Source organism: Bacillus rossius (genome assembly GCF_032445375.1).
Source record: "Bacillus rossius redtenbacheri isolate Brsri chromosome 4 unlocalized genomic scaffold, Brsri_v3 Brsri_v3_scf4_2, whole genome shotgun sequence".
NCBI classification, from domain to species: Eukaryota; Metazoa; Arthropoda; class Insecta; order Phasmatodea; family Bacillidae; genus Bacillus; species Bacillus rossius.
This window is the reverse complement of record NW_026962011.1, coordinates 21738893-21756816: the sequence shown is the minus strand read 5'-3', so window position 1 is coordinate 21756816 and position 17924 is coordinate 21738893. Positions and strand designations below refer to the sequence as shown.

The 17924-nt window shown below is 33.2% G+C and overlaps 1 protein-coding gene across 1 annotated transcript in view; it reads right to left on the bottom strand.

Annotated features, from left to right (window-relative positions):
- The window catches only part of LOC134542347 (eukaryotic translation initiation factor 2 subunit 3), an 89462-nt gene that overhangs the window by 67849 nt on the left and 3689 nt on the right, over positions 1-17924 (bottom strand). Inside the window, exons 2-3 of the mRNA XM_063386514.1 lie at positions 13580-13643; positions 7282-7392 (exon numbers count right to left, since the gene is read on the bottom strand). Coding sequence (XP_063242584.1) covers positions 7282-7392; positions 13580-13643 — 175 coding nt within the window. The remainder of the gene's footprint in view (positions 1-7281; positions 7393-13579; positions 13644-17924) is intronic.

Sequence of the window (17924 nt, the reverse complement as noted above, 5' to 3'; positions counted from 1 at the left end):
TAATATTAATATGAGTGAAAGTAATAATAAAACAGACACTTTCAAGAACCTCCTCCTACAATTTAACTTAAAATGCTCAATTTCTGAACCCACTAGAATAACCTACTCAAATAGAAGCACCCTAGATAACATCATAACAAACATAAATCACATACACTACACATCTCTAAACTATGTAACAGCCCTGTCTGATCATGATGCCCAAATCATTGCACTAGAAAAATCTATTTTAGATAGTAATATCAAAATTAAAAAGTTGTTTACAACTTACAATATAAGAAAATTTAATGATGATAAAATTACTCTTTTCAATAACCTGCTACAGAAGGAGAACTGGCACGAGGTATACTCTCAGAATGACTCTAATATGGCGTGGAATGTGTTTTCCAACACATTCTCACGGATATTTGAACGAGCCTTCCCAAAAGTAACAGTAAAGGATAAAAACAACACTTCCAACAAATGGATGACTAGAGGACTTCACATTTCATACAATAGACTTAGATCACTCTACCAAGAAAAAAGGAGAAATATAAGTGAAAGTCAAAAAATATATATTAAAAATTATGAAAAGATATATAAAGAGTTAATTAATACAGCTAAAAAGCTATATAATAATAATATAATAGATAAAGCACCTAATAAGTGTAAACAAATGTGGAATTTAATAAAACAAGAAACTAAACAAGGTCACTGCCATGTAAATCTATCTCTAAAAATAAAGGACTGCCTAGTTGAAAATCCAATTATAATTGTCAATGAGTTTAATAAATTTTTTACAACAGTACCTCATGAACTAGTAAGGCAAGCTGACCCACAAATAGCTGATATTACCATCCCTCAAAAAGACAAAGGTTCAATAAACATAAACCAAGAATCTATAATTTTCAATCCAATTACTGAAAATGATATACTTAAAATAGTAAACATTCTAAAAGCAAAGAATTCAGCTGGCTTAGATGAAATACCTATGACCATAATAAAAAAATGCTGTCATGCCATTAAGTATCCACTAACATATATTTTTAATCATTGTTTACTAAACGGAGTGTTTCCTGATAGGCTAAAGTGGGCTAAAATAATCCCGATCCACAAAAAGGGAGAAGCTACTAGTATGACCAATTATAGGCCTATTGCAGTACTTTCTTCTTTCTCAAAAATTCTTGAAAAAATCATTGCCCACCAGTTAATAGCATTTTTAGAAAAATATAAAATAATATCACCAAATCAGTTTGGCTTTTTAAAAGGGAAATCAACAGAACAAGCAATATATCACTTTATAAACAAAGTAGTTGACTCTTTCGATAAACAAAACCATGTCTTAGGTATTTTTGCTGATCTCTCTAAGGCTTTTGATTGTGTAGATCATAAGTTGTTAATTACAAAATTAGAATCATATGGGGTAAGAGGAGTACCACTTAAAATATTTCAATCATATTTACATAACCGTTATCAAGTTACAGCAATTACTCATAGAAATAACAATGGAAGATTAATAGAATACATTTCGCAAAAAAATCCAGTAACCATTGGTGTACCTCAAGGCTCGATATTGGGGCCAATATTGTTTATATTATTTATCAATGACCTTCCACAAACAGTAAGATTAATTAAAGGTGAAACAACTATGTTTGCTGATGATACAAGTGTAATAATATCAGGAACTGAAAAAACAGATTTTATAAACATAACAAATACAGTGATAAGTGAACTCAATAAATGGTTCCAAAAAAATAAACTTGTCCTCAACATTTCTAAATCCACTATAATGAAATTTTCACGGTCAAAACATTTAATTCTGGAAGACGAAATTAAGCCTATTGGAAACAGAAAATTGGAAATTAAAAATGAAATAAAATTTCTTGGTTTAGTAATTGATAAAAATCTATCCTGGAATGTGCACATAAACACTATTTCTAAAAAATTAAGCACTATGTGTTATGCTATGCAAACCATTAAAAATATTTGTTCGACTCAAGCTGTCCGAGCTCTATATTTCTCAAACGTTCAATCTATCCTTGAGTATGGTATTATTTTTTGGGGAAACTCAAGTAAAGCAATTAAATTATTTCGCCTTCAAAAAAAAATACTAAGAATAATAAAAGGTAAAAATAAAAAGTACCATTGCAAACCTCTCTTCAAGGAGCTAAACTTTCTTACACTCCCCTCCTTGTACATATATCATACCATATTGTTTGTAACTCAACATATAAATTTTAAACAAAATAGTGATATACATGAATATAATACCAGGGGTCAAAATAAGTTACAGATAGTAGGGCATAGAACCAATATATTTGCACAAGGCCCGTACTATTGTGGCATAAAATTAATTAACAAACTTCCAAGACAGATGATAAATACTAGAAATGATAAGAAATTTAAAAAGGAATTAAAAGAGTATTTAACTAAAGAAGCGTTCTACTCTGTTAAAGAGTTTTTAGATGGGTGATTCATATTTTTTGAAAAGTGATTATATTAAATGCTCTGCAAATATAGTTATTGTATCTGTTTTGTATATTAAATGCTCTGTAAACATTGACTATTTATGACTTGTATCTGTCTTGTCTTGTATCTATCTACATATGTATATAAGTCCCACTTTTGTTTTTATTTTTTAATATATGTTATATAATTTAATGTATCAAAACTGTATATTAATTGCTACTGTATATGATTTGCTGGTAGCACCATGACAAAATATCCGCTGTACTGAATTTGAGTTCTGTATGTGAGTGTCCTATGTGTTTTGTATTGACAACTCCCCTTCAGGCTGCCTGGAGAAATGGAGGCTTATAAATAAATAAAAATAAATAAATAAACGAAATACAATCGGTAAATAAATTGTGTAGAGTGAAGACGAATCTACGTTTTTTTACCTTGATTTCGCATTTATCTCGGAATAGTCTAGATTTCGCATTTTATAGCGGAAAAAATATAATTTAGCATATTTTCGCATCTATTTCGCGAAAACGAAAAATCACCATCCCTAACAATGCCTTCCGTAAAATGGGCCCTCCACTACTTGTAGATGCCATTAGCACTGTTTTTTTTTACAACACTAACGTTTATTATGCAACACTAAACGTTTATTATGCTTGATAACCTTAAAATTACCCCTAAAAAGATAGCAAACCAAAACCCCTTATTTGCAGGTTATCAATTATTGTTTACTGAGCACAATATGAAGTGCACGCAGTGCTTACAAAAAAATTAAAAAATACAAACAAGGCAACATATATTGGCTGGTGGTAATCTGGTTTGCTGTGTATTCGTCACGTGGTATAACTGGAATAGGGAAAATGGAACAGCCTCTTAGTCTATGGGAATGCAATCAGATGACTGGTTGAAAAATTCACTTGTAACAGTGTGTGGGTGGAACAGGTTTCAACGGTCTTGGCGTTTATCTTCATCAAATGTTATTCCACCAATGGGGGAAATGGAGTGCAGATTAAACAGCCTTTTAGTCTACACGAATGCAAGCTGATGATTGATCGAAAAAATTGTTTATAACAGTGTGTGGCGTGTGGCTCAGATTTCGACGGTCATGTGCAGTACAAATTATTCCATTATCATTGGGAAAAATGTAAATTTTCAAAAATTAACAACAAATAGTGTTTAAAAGTTTAACGATAAACAGAGGGATACATGGAAGTGATCAAGGGAATAATTTTGTGAGCTTAATAATTGGGAAAACTTATTATGCAGGAACATCTTACACGAGTTTTACCTCAAATTATCAGTTTAGTAATGATGTTGATTGTAATTTAACCCGGCTACATGATCATTAAGAAAACAAAACAGTAACATGTAAAATGTGTTAAATCTATGCAAAATCATTACATCCACAAAGACATTACTGATGCGAATAAAAATATATTACACAAGATCGGCATACAGCGACAAAATCTTTCACTTTTTCCTTGTGTTCTATAGCATCATCTCTTTTTAAAAACCAGCATTAGTTGCCCAAAACATGGGTTCCAGTATCCCTGGTATCTTGTTTACATTGTCCTGATGAATCCTTTCCCCTTGTTCATTGCTTACTGCAACCAAATTTTCGGGAAAAAAAAAATTCAAATGCAAGTGTAAAAATGCATTTTTTTGACATGTAGGTAACACCCCAGTATTTAATGGACTTTTACGAAATCATCTATGAAGTTTTTATAGTTTTCATGTTTCTTGTTACACAGAAATCCTTTCACTACATTTACAAAACACATCCAAGCTGATAATTTCTTTTCATTTTATTTTCCTTGAAACCAGAAATCACCTAGAAGCTTTCTTTTTTCAGGGCCAATAAAGATGTCTTATTTTTGTTTTGCATTACTTATTTTAGGAAATATTTCTTTTAGGTACTTGAAACCATTATCTTCTTTGTCCATGGCTTTAACAAAGTTTTTTTATTAGTCCAAGCTTAATATAGAGGGGAAGAAGCACCTTTTTTTTGGGCTAACCAGAGGGGCATATTTTGTGTTTGAAGTACCTGGGTTTAAATGAAGTTCTATCAGGCCAATCTTTCTTACTGTAATGTTATTTTGTTGCCCTACTGTCCCATAGACACAAAATTCAGCAAAACTTTGTAGAACCCCTCCTTGAAGTCATAGCAATGTACCTACCACTTTTAAATCCTCTCTGATACTGTTCATATTTAATGCGATTTAGAAGGGTTGCTAAGTTGCCACAAGTTTCTTTCATTGCCACTGAATGGACTAAAGAAACTGACTGTTTTTTGTTTCCATTTTGAAGCAAGACTGCCTTTATGCTGTATTTAGACAAATCTATGAAAATACGCCACTTGGAAGGCAAATGTTCCACAATGAACTCATTCACCAAACCATCAATATCACAGTAAGATGGCCCACCATTTCGAAGGCCCAAAGTTTAAATAACTTGAAGCAAATGCAGATTGCTTCTCACCCCAGACTATGCCAATTCCTTCCCTAATTTTCCTGAATAGTGTGAATCTATCTTTCAACCATCTCACTGTGTAAAGTTAAGGCAAAATAAATATAAAATATTTTCATTAATCTCACAAGAGAAGTGAGCCATATGAGCATGTGATTTAATCCCATCAAAGTACAGGTCACATTTTGCAAACAACCAGTTTGTTCCCCACATCTCCAATGACTTGTAGTGGCACAGAGGAAAGGGTTGTGGAGCAGATTACCATACCTGTTGTCTTAGAAAATATTTATCACTATAAACTAAATGTCTGAATCTTACAAAATGTTGTAAGTCAGGGTGTCAGCAGATACCTGGTGAACCAATTTCAAGATGTTTTCAGGACAGTTTATTAATATTTTCTTAATTTTATTTTGTCAAAGGATACTTTTTGAATACAATTGGCAAAACTTAACACAATGCAAGTTCAATCCACAATTTGCAGGGACATGCCAATTCCTACATTACTATACTAAAAAATAATTAACACCTTTACCTTAAGTATAATAATTTAAAAATTACAGAGGTTTGAAAAAATTAAAATTTAAAAATTAATAATTTCAGGTTATACATTTATGTTCAATACTTTACAAAAAGTTTACCTTGTAAATTATTTGCATGGTTTGATTATTGAATCTCCTTGACAGTAAATTTGTTTTTAATAGCACATTTAATAGCTAAACCCAAAGTTTTTTTTTTTAAAGATGAAAAACCAAAAAGAGATACATTTTGTTACTTGTTCCATTTGAAATACATTAAGAAGACATACATTTGCATAACATTTTAAAAGACTGAGGCATACACGACAGCATGCTTTCATTTACACCTCATATATTTTAATTGCATCGCTTGTTCCGCTGTTTGGCTGTTGTCATTCTTGCAAGCCTTTCCGCTGGCGCCAAAACATTACCAACACATATCACAGGTATTATGGAGCTTTGAGCAAAGAGAACACCAGAATTATTGTGCAGTATATGCCGCCAACAGCGAGCCGGCCACATAAGCCCGTATAAATCAACCATAATAATAGACAATTCATAACACTTGGCAGCACTGCATGAATTACAGTAGACTCCCGATTATCCGGTTTGCGGATTAACTGTGCCATATTTCACTTCCATGCATTGCAATTGTTTTTTTTTTTTTTTGTAAATTACGTGAACACTTTAGTACCTTTTACGTATGTATTAAAATAATGTTTGTTGTGAATCAAGCTAGAAAATGTTGCATTGATGTACATATTCGGGTAAGTGTACATAATGTACGTACGTACAATGTACATAATATACACCCGTCCCTCGAAGTAGCAGCTCTGATGAGAAAAACCAGAAGCTTTCAGGGTTAGTTTAACTCAGACATAACAGGCTGCGCTAGTGGCTTATCAAGGCAGTAATGCACTTTGTAAACAAGTCAGGAATTACGTTAACAGGTTAAATAATTTTGTGTTATAATACAACACACTCAAGTTTTTATGTTATTTTGAAATCCTATTAGAAATCAAATATATCTTGTATATTAAAAGCATTATTATTTTGTAACTGAAATGTTTTTAGCGCCTACTTAGGAATATGATGTAAACAATGCATTTTGTGATTTTTTAAATTTTAAATTTAGACTGTTCAATATTTTATTGTAATTTAAATATACGTAGTTTAATCGCTGTTTTATTATTAGTGCAATGTTTTCCTGAAACGAATTTGGAAGTTACTATGAGGGGTGAGTGTTATAGTGTTTGTATCGACAGTCGGGATAAATTTTTATTTAAAATTAAATCATTTTTTCCCCTGTCATCGCTTTCACCGTGTTTTTCGATTATCCGTGGGCCTTTGCCAGTCATTACCCCGGATAATCGGGAGTCTACTGTAAGTTTTAATTTGCCAGTTGTTTATACTTAATTTGCAACAATAAACTAAAGCAAGAAGTTAAAAAACAAAACACAATTTAGCAAACTCCTGCTGAAAATTAATAATCTGTGACTTTAATTACAGTTACTGTTTGAGAATATTTTTTGTGACATTCATGATCAGTCCTTCGGTTTTGTTAATTTTTCACGATTTTCGGCACCTGCAGACACCCCGTTTAAGGAATATTATTAAATTTCATCACATTTTTATTTAAATGTGCAAATAATAATACATGATGTTAAATACTACTTTTTAAGACACTTCTCTGAACTTTCAAAGGGCCCTTTAGAAGATATTTAAAGTAATGGTTTGGCAGATTTTGATGCCAACTTTGCATCTGTTGTCCTGAAGCATCTCATCATAATAAACGTGATGTCAAAAAAGTGGTCTGTGAAAGCCTGTCATACTGAAGACAATCTATTCAGGCACTCACCTAGCTTGATGGTGATATTTCGTTCCAGTTCATTCTTGAAACGCACTGTCTGCACTCCGGAGATGGCCTTCACAACTGTAGATTTTCCGTGGGCCACATGGCCAATTGTACCTGCACAAAAAAAAAATGTCAACATTTGTTTACTATTTCAAACACAAAAGATCTAACACGTACCTCTAATCAATGATTCCAGGAACAAGACACAATATAGTACTGTAAAACATTTTAAATACAAACTTCAGGAGGAAAGGACTTATTTAAAATACAGCAAAGCCTTCTTAACAAAATTTCGATATAATAAGTGAAAAAAAAATTAAGCATAAATACATCAAATTTAACATTTTTAATGCTCTGTATTCTGAGAAACTTTAATTTGTTAACTTTTGGCTGCACTTGAATAGCAATGTTGAATTTATCATGCTCAGCTATGTTAGGGCTGTTCAATTAAGAGAATTTGGATAATATTTCATTCTAATAGCTACCCAGTTCTTTCAAAATATTGATACCATTTAAGTATAATATTGATGGAATAGATATCAAAACTATTGACAGTTTACACACACATTTTCAACATACCAAATTCCTAACAATTATTTTATTTGTAAATACAGTATAAACGCTCAATTCGTTAATAGATAAATAAATTGATTTTAATTAATGTAACAAATTATGTACCTACACGAGTTATTTTTCTGGAATACGTGCGAGTGAAGCCTAAATTTTATTTATTTTATGGTTTAGATATCAGTAAGGAAAGTATTGATTGGTTATTCATGTCTTCTATGGATTTTATAAGTTTGATATTTCAAATTTAGCGCTGTCATCTTCTTCCTTTCTCCTACTAGGTTTTTTTATAAATTGCTTTGCGTTGGTTGTCAAAATAATTTTTTTTTAGAACGTTTGAAGGATTCTAGGCTTTTTATAAAACATCTCCGAAGAGAGTAGACGTATATTCGGGTTGAACGGTTATTTCCTCCCGAAATACTATAAATTGAACCGGGACAACCACGGAGTGCGTTCTATAGCTAACGACTACGAGTTGATAGTAACTTCTGCACTTTTAGTGATTGAATTAGGCAAATTTCTGAACTTCAAGAGAACATTCAACCACGTCGGTCGTTACGGTTGTTGGTGATTAACTACGAGAAATAAATTTAAAATCTTCGGAACGACTCCGGAAGGAAGACATGACGCTTCTAGCATTTGTCAGTGCCGACCTCGACACCCGGAGGACGAGTCCTTGCCGTAACGATATCCCGCTGTCGTCGGATGTGGTCGTGTCTTCTTCTGCCAGCAGACCGTTTGGTGAGGTTCATCTGTTCTGATATTACCACTTTCCAGAGCCAGAGGGACGTCAAGTCGCTGCAGAACGAGACGTCGAATTCGCCGTAGCGTTAGACATTCTTTTCAGTTTGAATCCATTGCCTACCCGAATCCAGGAAGATTCCCAGTAGTCCTGAACCATCGCTCGTGTTCTCCGAAATACTAGTTTAGTCAGTAGACTGTTGACGGTGAGTTAGACAATTCTCTACACGCAAAACGTATGTTGAAATACAACTAGTTAGGAAAGGCTTTACTCTTACGTACTATATCTATCTCTCACAGTAACATTAAATTATAATTGTAATTTAAATGGTTAATTATAAATATATTGTGACTCTGGTTACTGTTGTAAACAGTCACCCGTTTACAGGTTGATTTCATTATCTCATGTTTATTGTAAATTATTTATTATTTTATATGTATTTGTATTATAAGTTGTACCTGCAATCACACTAATAGGGATAGCTAAGGCCAGCAAGTATGTTTAGTCTTTGGAAATTGCAGCAGTTTAATAATTTATTGTCTTCATTTAATTATTCTTTGGACGCCTATTCCTTTTTCTGCAAGCTTTACATGAGTTAAACAAAGGTTTAATTACCGTACATTGGATTTTACTACAACTGCTGAGTATTTCTTCCTGCTAGTTGCGAGCTCGCTGGTTGCTACAACAATCCTGGGAAGTTGAGGTGGAAAAGGAAGGGAATAGGGAGGATTCTAAGACGCCATGTTCAAGAGAAGACGTTTCCCTTGCGATGTGTCGCCAAAAACCTGGTGCCCGCAAAGGAAACAAGAAGATCGTGTCCGCTACGATAGATACTACAGTGTTAACAGAGTATTCAGATAGGAGAATTCTGAGTTCATCTACCTCAGAATACAGGGTATACGCCTTAACACGACATACGAGGCGTTTCGCGAGTGCTTCCAGCATCGCGACTTCTACATCGGATTCCTGCCATCTCGTGGTGAGAACTTTCCTTGTACCACGTTTTTCAGGACCATTTTGGTGTCGCCGATCCAGTCACTGAGTCGTAGCATACGGCAGTCGTAGTGGAATAGAACTCTATTGCAGCGTCCCTTTCTACAAGTTCCTGCGACCAACCACCGATCTACCCGGAAGTCGTGTGAGGCCGAAGAACATGATCTACCACAATGAGAGCTAGTACCGGTAGTTTCAAACCTTGAGAATTCAGTAATGACGGTGTAGTATCAAAACTGGACCCGAATTCTTTCATTTCTGGCTATCTGTATTTGGTAGGTTATTTAAAAGCTGGTAGAAAGTTAGGAGAATCTGAACCTAATCTTTCTAGTCACACTTATTTAGATCATGAGTTTTCAGTTCAAGTGTTGTACATATCTATGTGTTTAAACATTAATAACAATAATATACATTAATAATTTGAGATTGCGTTAATATTATTAAATGTTATTAGTTTTGGTACTAACCATACACGGGTACAGCCAACCACCATACTTTGACAACCAGTTAACATACATTACCCTTAACATACACTACTCCGTAATATCATCTGTAATTACTCAAATATAAGTAACTGTGACGTGTTAGCTGTGCCAAACACAGTTGTAATAGTCATAGACAAGCACACGTTCACGTCACACTGTGCCAAGTAAACAAAATTAAATTCTAATTGTGCGAAAGATCCTTTTTCATTTGTCTAATTTATAAGTCAGTAGTCTGAAGGCGCCCTTAACATATAAATTTATACACCGACTAAGGTTCGCTGTAAATATTACTGGCAGTCAATGGCAGTCAGGTATTCCTTAAGAGAATCTGGATACTAATGTATCAAGTCATTGAGGAAAGTATTAGGTACCAGACAAGTAGCGTCTACCAACAATAACTTTATTACGGTCTTAGTAATTTCCATACTGCCAGCATATCTGTTGGCCCGCCAGATTTGTCAAGCCAGAAGCTGAGGCATTTCAAAATTGGCTACAGCAGTTCGAGGCGGGTAGCGTACCCAGAACAGTTAATAACAAAGTAGAAAATAGTTCTATGATAAAGCCACTATTAAATAAATTTTTTAAATATTTTTTTTTTTTTTTTTTTTCCCCCCCATCAAGAGTCAGGCAATTACAGACTGTACCGTAAGAAATCAGGAAAGGAATTGAGAAGGAACTTCATTATTTCCTCAGCCCCATCTAAGCATGATCCAAAAAAGATGTTGGAACATCAACCCCTCTATCTTACCTATACTAATAATATTTATATACCAGAAACATTACGGTTCTATAAAATTATATTAAATTTATATAGCAGCATAGTAAACAAAACATATTCAGAATTGTAAGGTATCTAGTAGGCTAGGATAGTGACCATGTATTTCAGGTTGAAGTTCATGATCCAGCTCTTTCAAGTTTGATGACAAGGAAACAACTTCAAAACCATACTTTTCAAGTAAAATCATTAAGTTACAGTAAATAACTGTGGTTTTATCCTATTTTACCAGATCTAACTCAGTAATAGTGGAATGTGACCACCAGGATTTAAACTTTGAATTAAGTAGAAACAAATATTTTATCACATTTAGAAATATCAGTGGTCAGTTGTTTATCAATCAATTAGATCTCAACCAATTTATTCAAATGTAACATTCAGTTTACAACCACATGTAAACAAATCATGAAGAAAAAACACAACACACTTTGTTAATTGACTGATCAAAATAATACAGGTGATTAATACATTTCAGTATTCACCTCCAAAACTACTAAATTGCTATATAGCTTGACATATACATCTTAGTTTCATGTTGATGGGACCACTCGTACTGCAGGACATCATATTACAACCAGTGTCATTGTTGCTTTGGAAGCTGCTGAAATAGAACCTCTTTAATCAACCGGACTGTGGATTCGAGCAGGAATGCTTGATTTGCTCTTTGTATTGGACCAGTCAATGCCAGGCTTCCTTTCTTCTTCGAAGACAACCTTTTGTAGTACCAGTTCCTCGTATAAACTAGAGTAATCCATTGTCCTAACTAATTTGTTTCTTCGTCCGAAATAAATATCTTCAAGATTTCTTGCTTTGTTCTCTGTTAAAAATAAATTTTCTAAATAACCCCTATTGAATTTCGAACGATGATACTTGTAGTTAATAATAAAATAATTAACTTAATTATTTTCTTATTCTCAAAAATCTTCTTTAATGAATTCAACTGTAGGATGTAATCAATATGATCATTTCTAAGATAATATATTAATGTTAGACTGGTGATAGCTGCAAGTCAATTCTTGTTAAAGAGAGATATAAGTGATTTAAAAGGCTGACAAGAATATTATTACAGAAAACAAATTTTTCAAGAAAATATAAGAAACTATTGGTTTCACAAGAATCTACCTACAGTGATATTATGTGAATTTCCCAGAGTATAGCATAACAGTTCAATTAACAACAATTTGATTTCGTCGATTTTACTCCTAACTTACTGTTTTAGCAGAAGAATTTGGTAAAGTTGAATCAAAAAATCAAATATGGAAAATCTGGAGGCAAATTGAAAGAAGAGAATCGACCTGAGAATTCCAGTTTTCATTCAGAGGTCCCAAACCATGAAGTATGTGGGATTGCGGCATCCGATTTTGCAGACCAGCTCATCCAGGGAAGTCGACTCCAATTAGCTGACCTTTTCAACCTGTTTGCAGACGTCGAAGGGGCACCTTCGGTTTGTCATAACCAAGTATCGCAAGTAGGTACATCAAGTGGATACAGTGTGAATACAAGATGTATTGACTTCTTCGAAACAAGTAAGCCGTATCTAACATTGTTTTGTTTAGGTAAAAACCATTAACAAAATTACTAATCTCTTTCTTTTAAATACTACATATTGATTTGCCGATTTTGATTGTTGATTCATACTAATTGGGATGTCTATTTGAAGATAAGTCATTTTGTTTGGTTCATCAGAGTAAATGTTACATGAAAGCAATATGAACTCAAGATTTATTTTGAGAGTTAGCTTTGCTAAGCTGTAATATACCTAATAGTTTAATGTATTTGAATGCTTTGAATTTTGAAGTTGACACCAGATATATCTATGTTGCAGATTGTTTGAATTTGAGAAATAATACTTTTGACTGAATTTGTATATTAAACCTAGTGGTCCAGTTCGTCGCTGAGGACAGTCGAAATTAAAGATAGTCACACACACATTGAGAACCTTTCTTAATTTAAGTAATTTTTCATTAATTTGTTGTGTTAACTGACATTCAAATAAAGAACCGAGATCTGTAAGAATGGTGAGATTCATTTGGTATTATTGTCAAATAATATTTTGATGTTAAGTTTTGAATAGAGTTAATAATTTTGACCTGAGCAATATTATTTGTTACAATATTATGTTTATGAGTTGGATTTTTCAGATAATTATAGCAACTTTTAAAGTATGTTTTAATTTGTTTATTTCAGTTAGTTATCCATACAAAACATTGGTGCCCGGGTATGCTCAAAGGTGTGTAGGCGTCTCTGAAACGAGAACTTTCATCTGTTGCTAATTTAAACACAAAATAAAATTTCACTATTCAAAGACAATATAACAAAAAATGATATGCACAATAAAGTATTTACATGAAAAGTAACCATCAAAAGACAATTAACAATAGAGAATTTAAATACTAATAATAACATTTCAGTAAAGTGCTGTTTTTCACAATTGTATAAAAATTAGGTCAATTCAGATACACCTATTATAATAAATGATGTTTTCTTTAAAAAATATTTAATAATCTTTAAAAATATCAAAGTATTAAAAATAATGCTTTGAAAGCAAATAACATTAAAAGGGTAGAACTCACTTATAATATTTGACATTTTTTATTTTAATATTTGTTAAATAATTACTATAGATATATTGATCTTCCTTAGTATACAGATACCCTTAGTAAATAATATCCATTATAAAATAAAATTCATCAAAATAACTAGAAAAATAATTCCTTAGCACATAATGATGAGTCTCACCTATATTGATAGTTGCTTGTCGACTGATAACTTCAGGAGACAGGGCTGTGAGTTTTGTTACATCCTGCAAAGAAAAAAACACTTACTTAGCATAAGAGCAATGGTGAACCTCATCAGCCTTCAGGACTCATGAAAAAATGTATGCAATGTGTACAAAGAGATGAACCTATGTTAGTTTAAGGTAGTCAGATTTGAAAAATAGTATTTTGGGGTTAACGGTTGGTGTAAAATAAATGCAAACTTTACCTATAATGTAAATATTGTGACATAAATTGAAATTTCCTAAGAAAGACATCCCAGATCCTATTGTCACCGCCCTACTTTTTACTTGATACTTGCTGCAACTTGAACCTGTGATACTTCACAGATCCTTAGGAATATAGCGTAGCCTAGATTGTTTTCTAAAAGACCAGGATTTTTAAATATTAGTACATTACAGATGGCGGCAAGACTGTTTTCCACCTAATTAGTTTTCCATTGCAAGTGAATATTGTTCAATATTTTCTCTTACATTTGATGTTGGTCATAAATTCACTCATCAGATATTTACAATACATTATTTTTGAACTATACAGGGCCACGCAAGTGATCATAATTGGACGGAGTTATGCAACAAGAGACCAACCAACAATTTGATTGAAAATCCGATTTTGGCCCCATCTGTTGCTCACTCGCGTAATTAACTGAGAAAAAATCAAGAATGATATACATGTACTCTGCTGACATCTACAAACATCGATTACTGTGGAAAAAATAAGGTACTTCCATCTTTGATGGTCAATATCTCAAAACATTGGTTTTGTCGGTTGGTCTCTTGTTGCATAACTCCATCCAATTGTGATCACTTGTGTGAAAATTGACATTATATTATCTTTGATAAAAATCTGTTTAAGTAATTTAAGACGAAACATAATAACAGTGTCATCATCATAAATTGTTTTGAAAAGCCCACAAATAGTAGTAATAACAAGAAAATTAAATATATAACATATATCAGCAATGAAGTTCTGTACTGCAAGTCTGCCTATTTTGAGGCTTCTTTGTCAATCTGCAAAATATATATAATATAATAAAATAATTTTTAGATAGGCCTAACCTAAATTTCTTTCGCTCAACAATGTAGAAAAAAAAATTCTTTTTATAGTTAGCATGGGACTGTTAATGAAAACTAGCAGAAAACCTTAGTAAGTACAAAGCTAACTAAGAGTAAAAACAATGGACAATATTTAGGGCCTAACATTGATTACATGGCCACTTTAGAACCCCAACAATTATTATAATACATGTTGCCTTAGCTTTAACAACACAACTATATAGGTAGCTATAGCTACTCTCTTCAGCATAGAGGTGGGTCGAAAAGTATCAACCTGATACTTGAGCACTGATACGCGTCTGTATCAGGAACGGCAAACGAGTACACTTGAAAAGTATCAGTTCAGAATTCGCCTGGAACAACACCACGGCCAATGTGCGCAGAACCCGATCGCAGATGACGGTCACTTGGGCGGAGCTTGTGAAAGGGGAGGGAGCAGGAACGACGAATAAGGGATAAAGAAGGGAAATAATGTAGGGGAGGAAGTGCAGGGGAAGGCGTTGGAGAGGCGCAAAGCGAAATTGTTACGAGTCGTTTGGTTATTGTCCCACATCAAAGTACGCTCAGAGCGCAGTGCGTGCACAGACTCGTTCAATAATAAAACTAATGAAATTTTAATATTAAAAAGTACATTAATACAAGATATAATATTTATATTTGTGCACCTAACAGCTATGAAAATGCAAATAAATCCTCAGTTGACACTAATAACAGATGTAATCAACATTAGGACTTTTTTTTCCGAAAACAATTAGTAACTAGTGTTTTCATACATTAAAAGATTACTATTTTATAAAAAATTAAAAATTAAAAAAAAAAAAACAGATACGTACATTAGTGAGCATACTATATCAATGTTTACGTTTCAAATGTTTCTTCAGATTAGTCGATGATGATTTATAACTCAGTTTTTGTTTACACAAATTACAATTAGCAAACTCATTATTTTCCGTAAAAAAATTCCACACAAATGAAGTCTTTTTCGTGCACTTATCCATTCCTTATTTCACTATAAAGATACTAACTACAAAGCATGACAGCCCGCAACAATGTACATGGTGATACACGGCCAGGACGAACTCCAGTGAATGTTGAACTGATTGATACTGGCTGTATCAGGCGGGCATGAGAGTAACAGAGGTAAAGAATTACCGGGCGTGATAAATAATGTATCAGATTCTCCTTCCGGTCGCACGGTCTGCGTACGCGGAGCTTTGTTGCTTCCTGGGACCGTCTGATACAGAAGTATCAGAGACTTGTAACTAGGTACATTACTGTATCAGTTTCAGGTTGGAACAGATACCGAAAATTGCTGTAACAACCCACCTCTACTTCAGCATGCAGCACAGAGAAAAGTAAGCAGTTCAACAACTTTTTGTGTCCAGGGCGTGTGCAATTTTCTAATGTAGCAGCTGCTATCTGTTCGTGTACTTTCAACTTATGCGCATGTGTGCTATGTATGTGATGTGAATGTAGCCCGGCCTTGAGAAGACATGCAAGACACATATGTCTATCCACAGTTTTATTATTTATTTCAAATAATGAACAGAACAAATATAGCAGTGGGCAGGTATGCCTTCCGTTCCGTGCTCACTCTGCTCGTACTCCAGAACTCTTACAAGAGTTACTATTTGCCCAGCGTTGTGTTGCATCAGTTTTGTCACTAAAGCAAGGAAGTTAACGCCAATCTACAATTTCAATGTTCCAAATTGTCTGACACTGATCGCTGATTGGTCCATGTGACCCTCTAATGTCATGGAAGGTGTGGGCAATAGTCCGAATCTCCCTGGTTTGAATACATTAGTCAACTTGAACTTTTTGTCCCAATCTGTGTTCTTTGGTAGTATAGAAGAAAAATACTCATGATATTTGCTGTTTCAGGTTCATACCATTCCAAAAAAGGTAAACTGAAAAGAATGGACATTGTGGTATGAACAGGAAGCCAAGACAACCAAGACTAAATATTGATACGCCATTTGATACTACTGTCCATTTGCGAATGACACTTTTCAAAGGCTGAACACAAAAATAAATTTTTGGCAGTGATTGGAATTCATTTATTAGCATTTCCTTTTGCCTTACCAAATCAATAAATATTATTGAACTAATACGACTTTTACAAGTTAAATGAATATTCAAATATTCAAAAGCTGCATTCTCATTTACAATGCATGAAGATCAAACAAAAACTATTGAAAAAAACTTGTTTTGGTGCTTTATATCTACAGCGCTCTGGTGAAGGAGCTGCATCCTGAATACTAGCCTAATGGATCCCTTAGCTAAGGGATCCAATTGAAGTGCATCAAAGTGGAGGTGGCCATCTTTGCATTGCTTCTGAATTCTAACAAGGAATGCTTATGCATCCCTGAATGCATCCACTAAATAGAGATTCTCAGGGACGACACCTGCATCTATTGATGCGTCCCTACTTCTATTAGTTTCAGAATAGAATTTTATTTTGTTTGTACTTAAATATACTACATAACTTTGGCATATTTGTTAAAAACATTAAAAGCATAAGTGAGAACCCAAATAGAGACCAATGAAAACATAATAAAATTCCCCTAAGGCAAATAAAATAACAGAGGTATTTAATGTTCATTATAAGTAATTTAAATATTTTGAGATTCATAACATTTTTATTTTGTTCTCTAACATTTATAACATCCATGTTATAATAAATTTTTTTAACTGGTTACTGTTATTTACGTTTTGTTTAATATTCATAGATATCACGACTCGAAATAGCTACTTGCACATAAGTACAACCAACTGTCAACAGGTGATGCTAGCACTAAAAGTATTCAGATACTATACATCCATTAGAAATGCATCCTCAGGGTGGCCACTCATTTCAGCTGAAAAAATTCCCTGACTTTTCCAGGTTTTTTTGACCAGTCAAAATCATCGGCAAAATTAATTTAAAAATAAGGCCCGTTGTAAACAACACATGCATGCAGACAAATCATGCTAAATATTTATTTCTAAAAAGAAAATTAAAAAGAGAAAAAAATGCACAGTGTAGGCCTAGTTAAAATTCCAATATTAATTAAAATTTAAAGCAAAAATTGAGATATATTCAGGCCTAGGTACATACCTATTCAAACTGCTGGTACTTGCATTTTTTGTAGCATATCACACAACACAAACAAATTCTTCAACTTGACACTTTATTATTTAACACCCTCAAAAATAGAAAGTTGAAAAAATTATGTACATAAAAAAACACACACTACATTAACCTTTCAATTT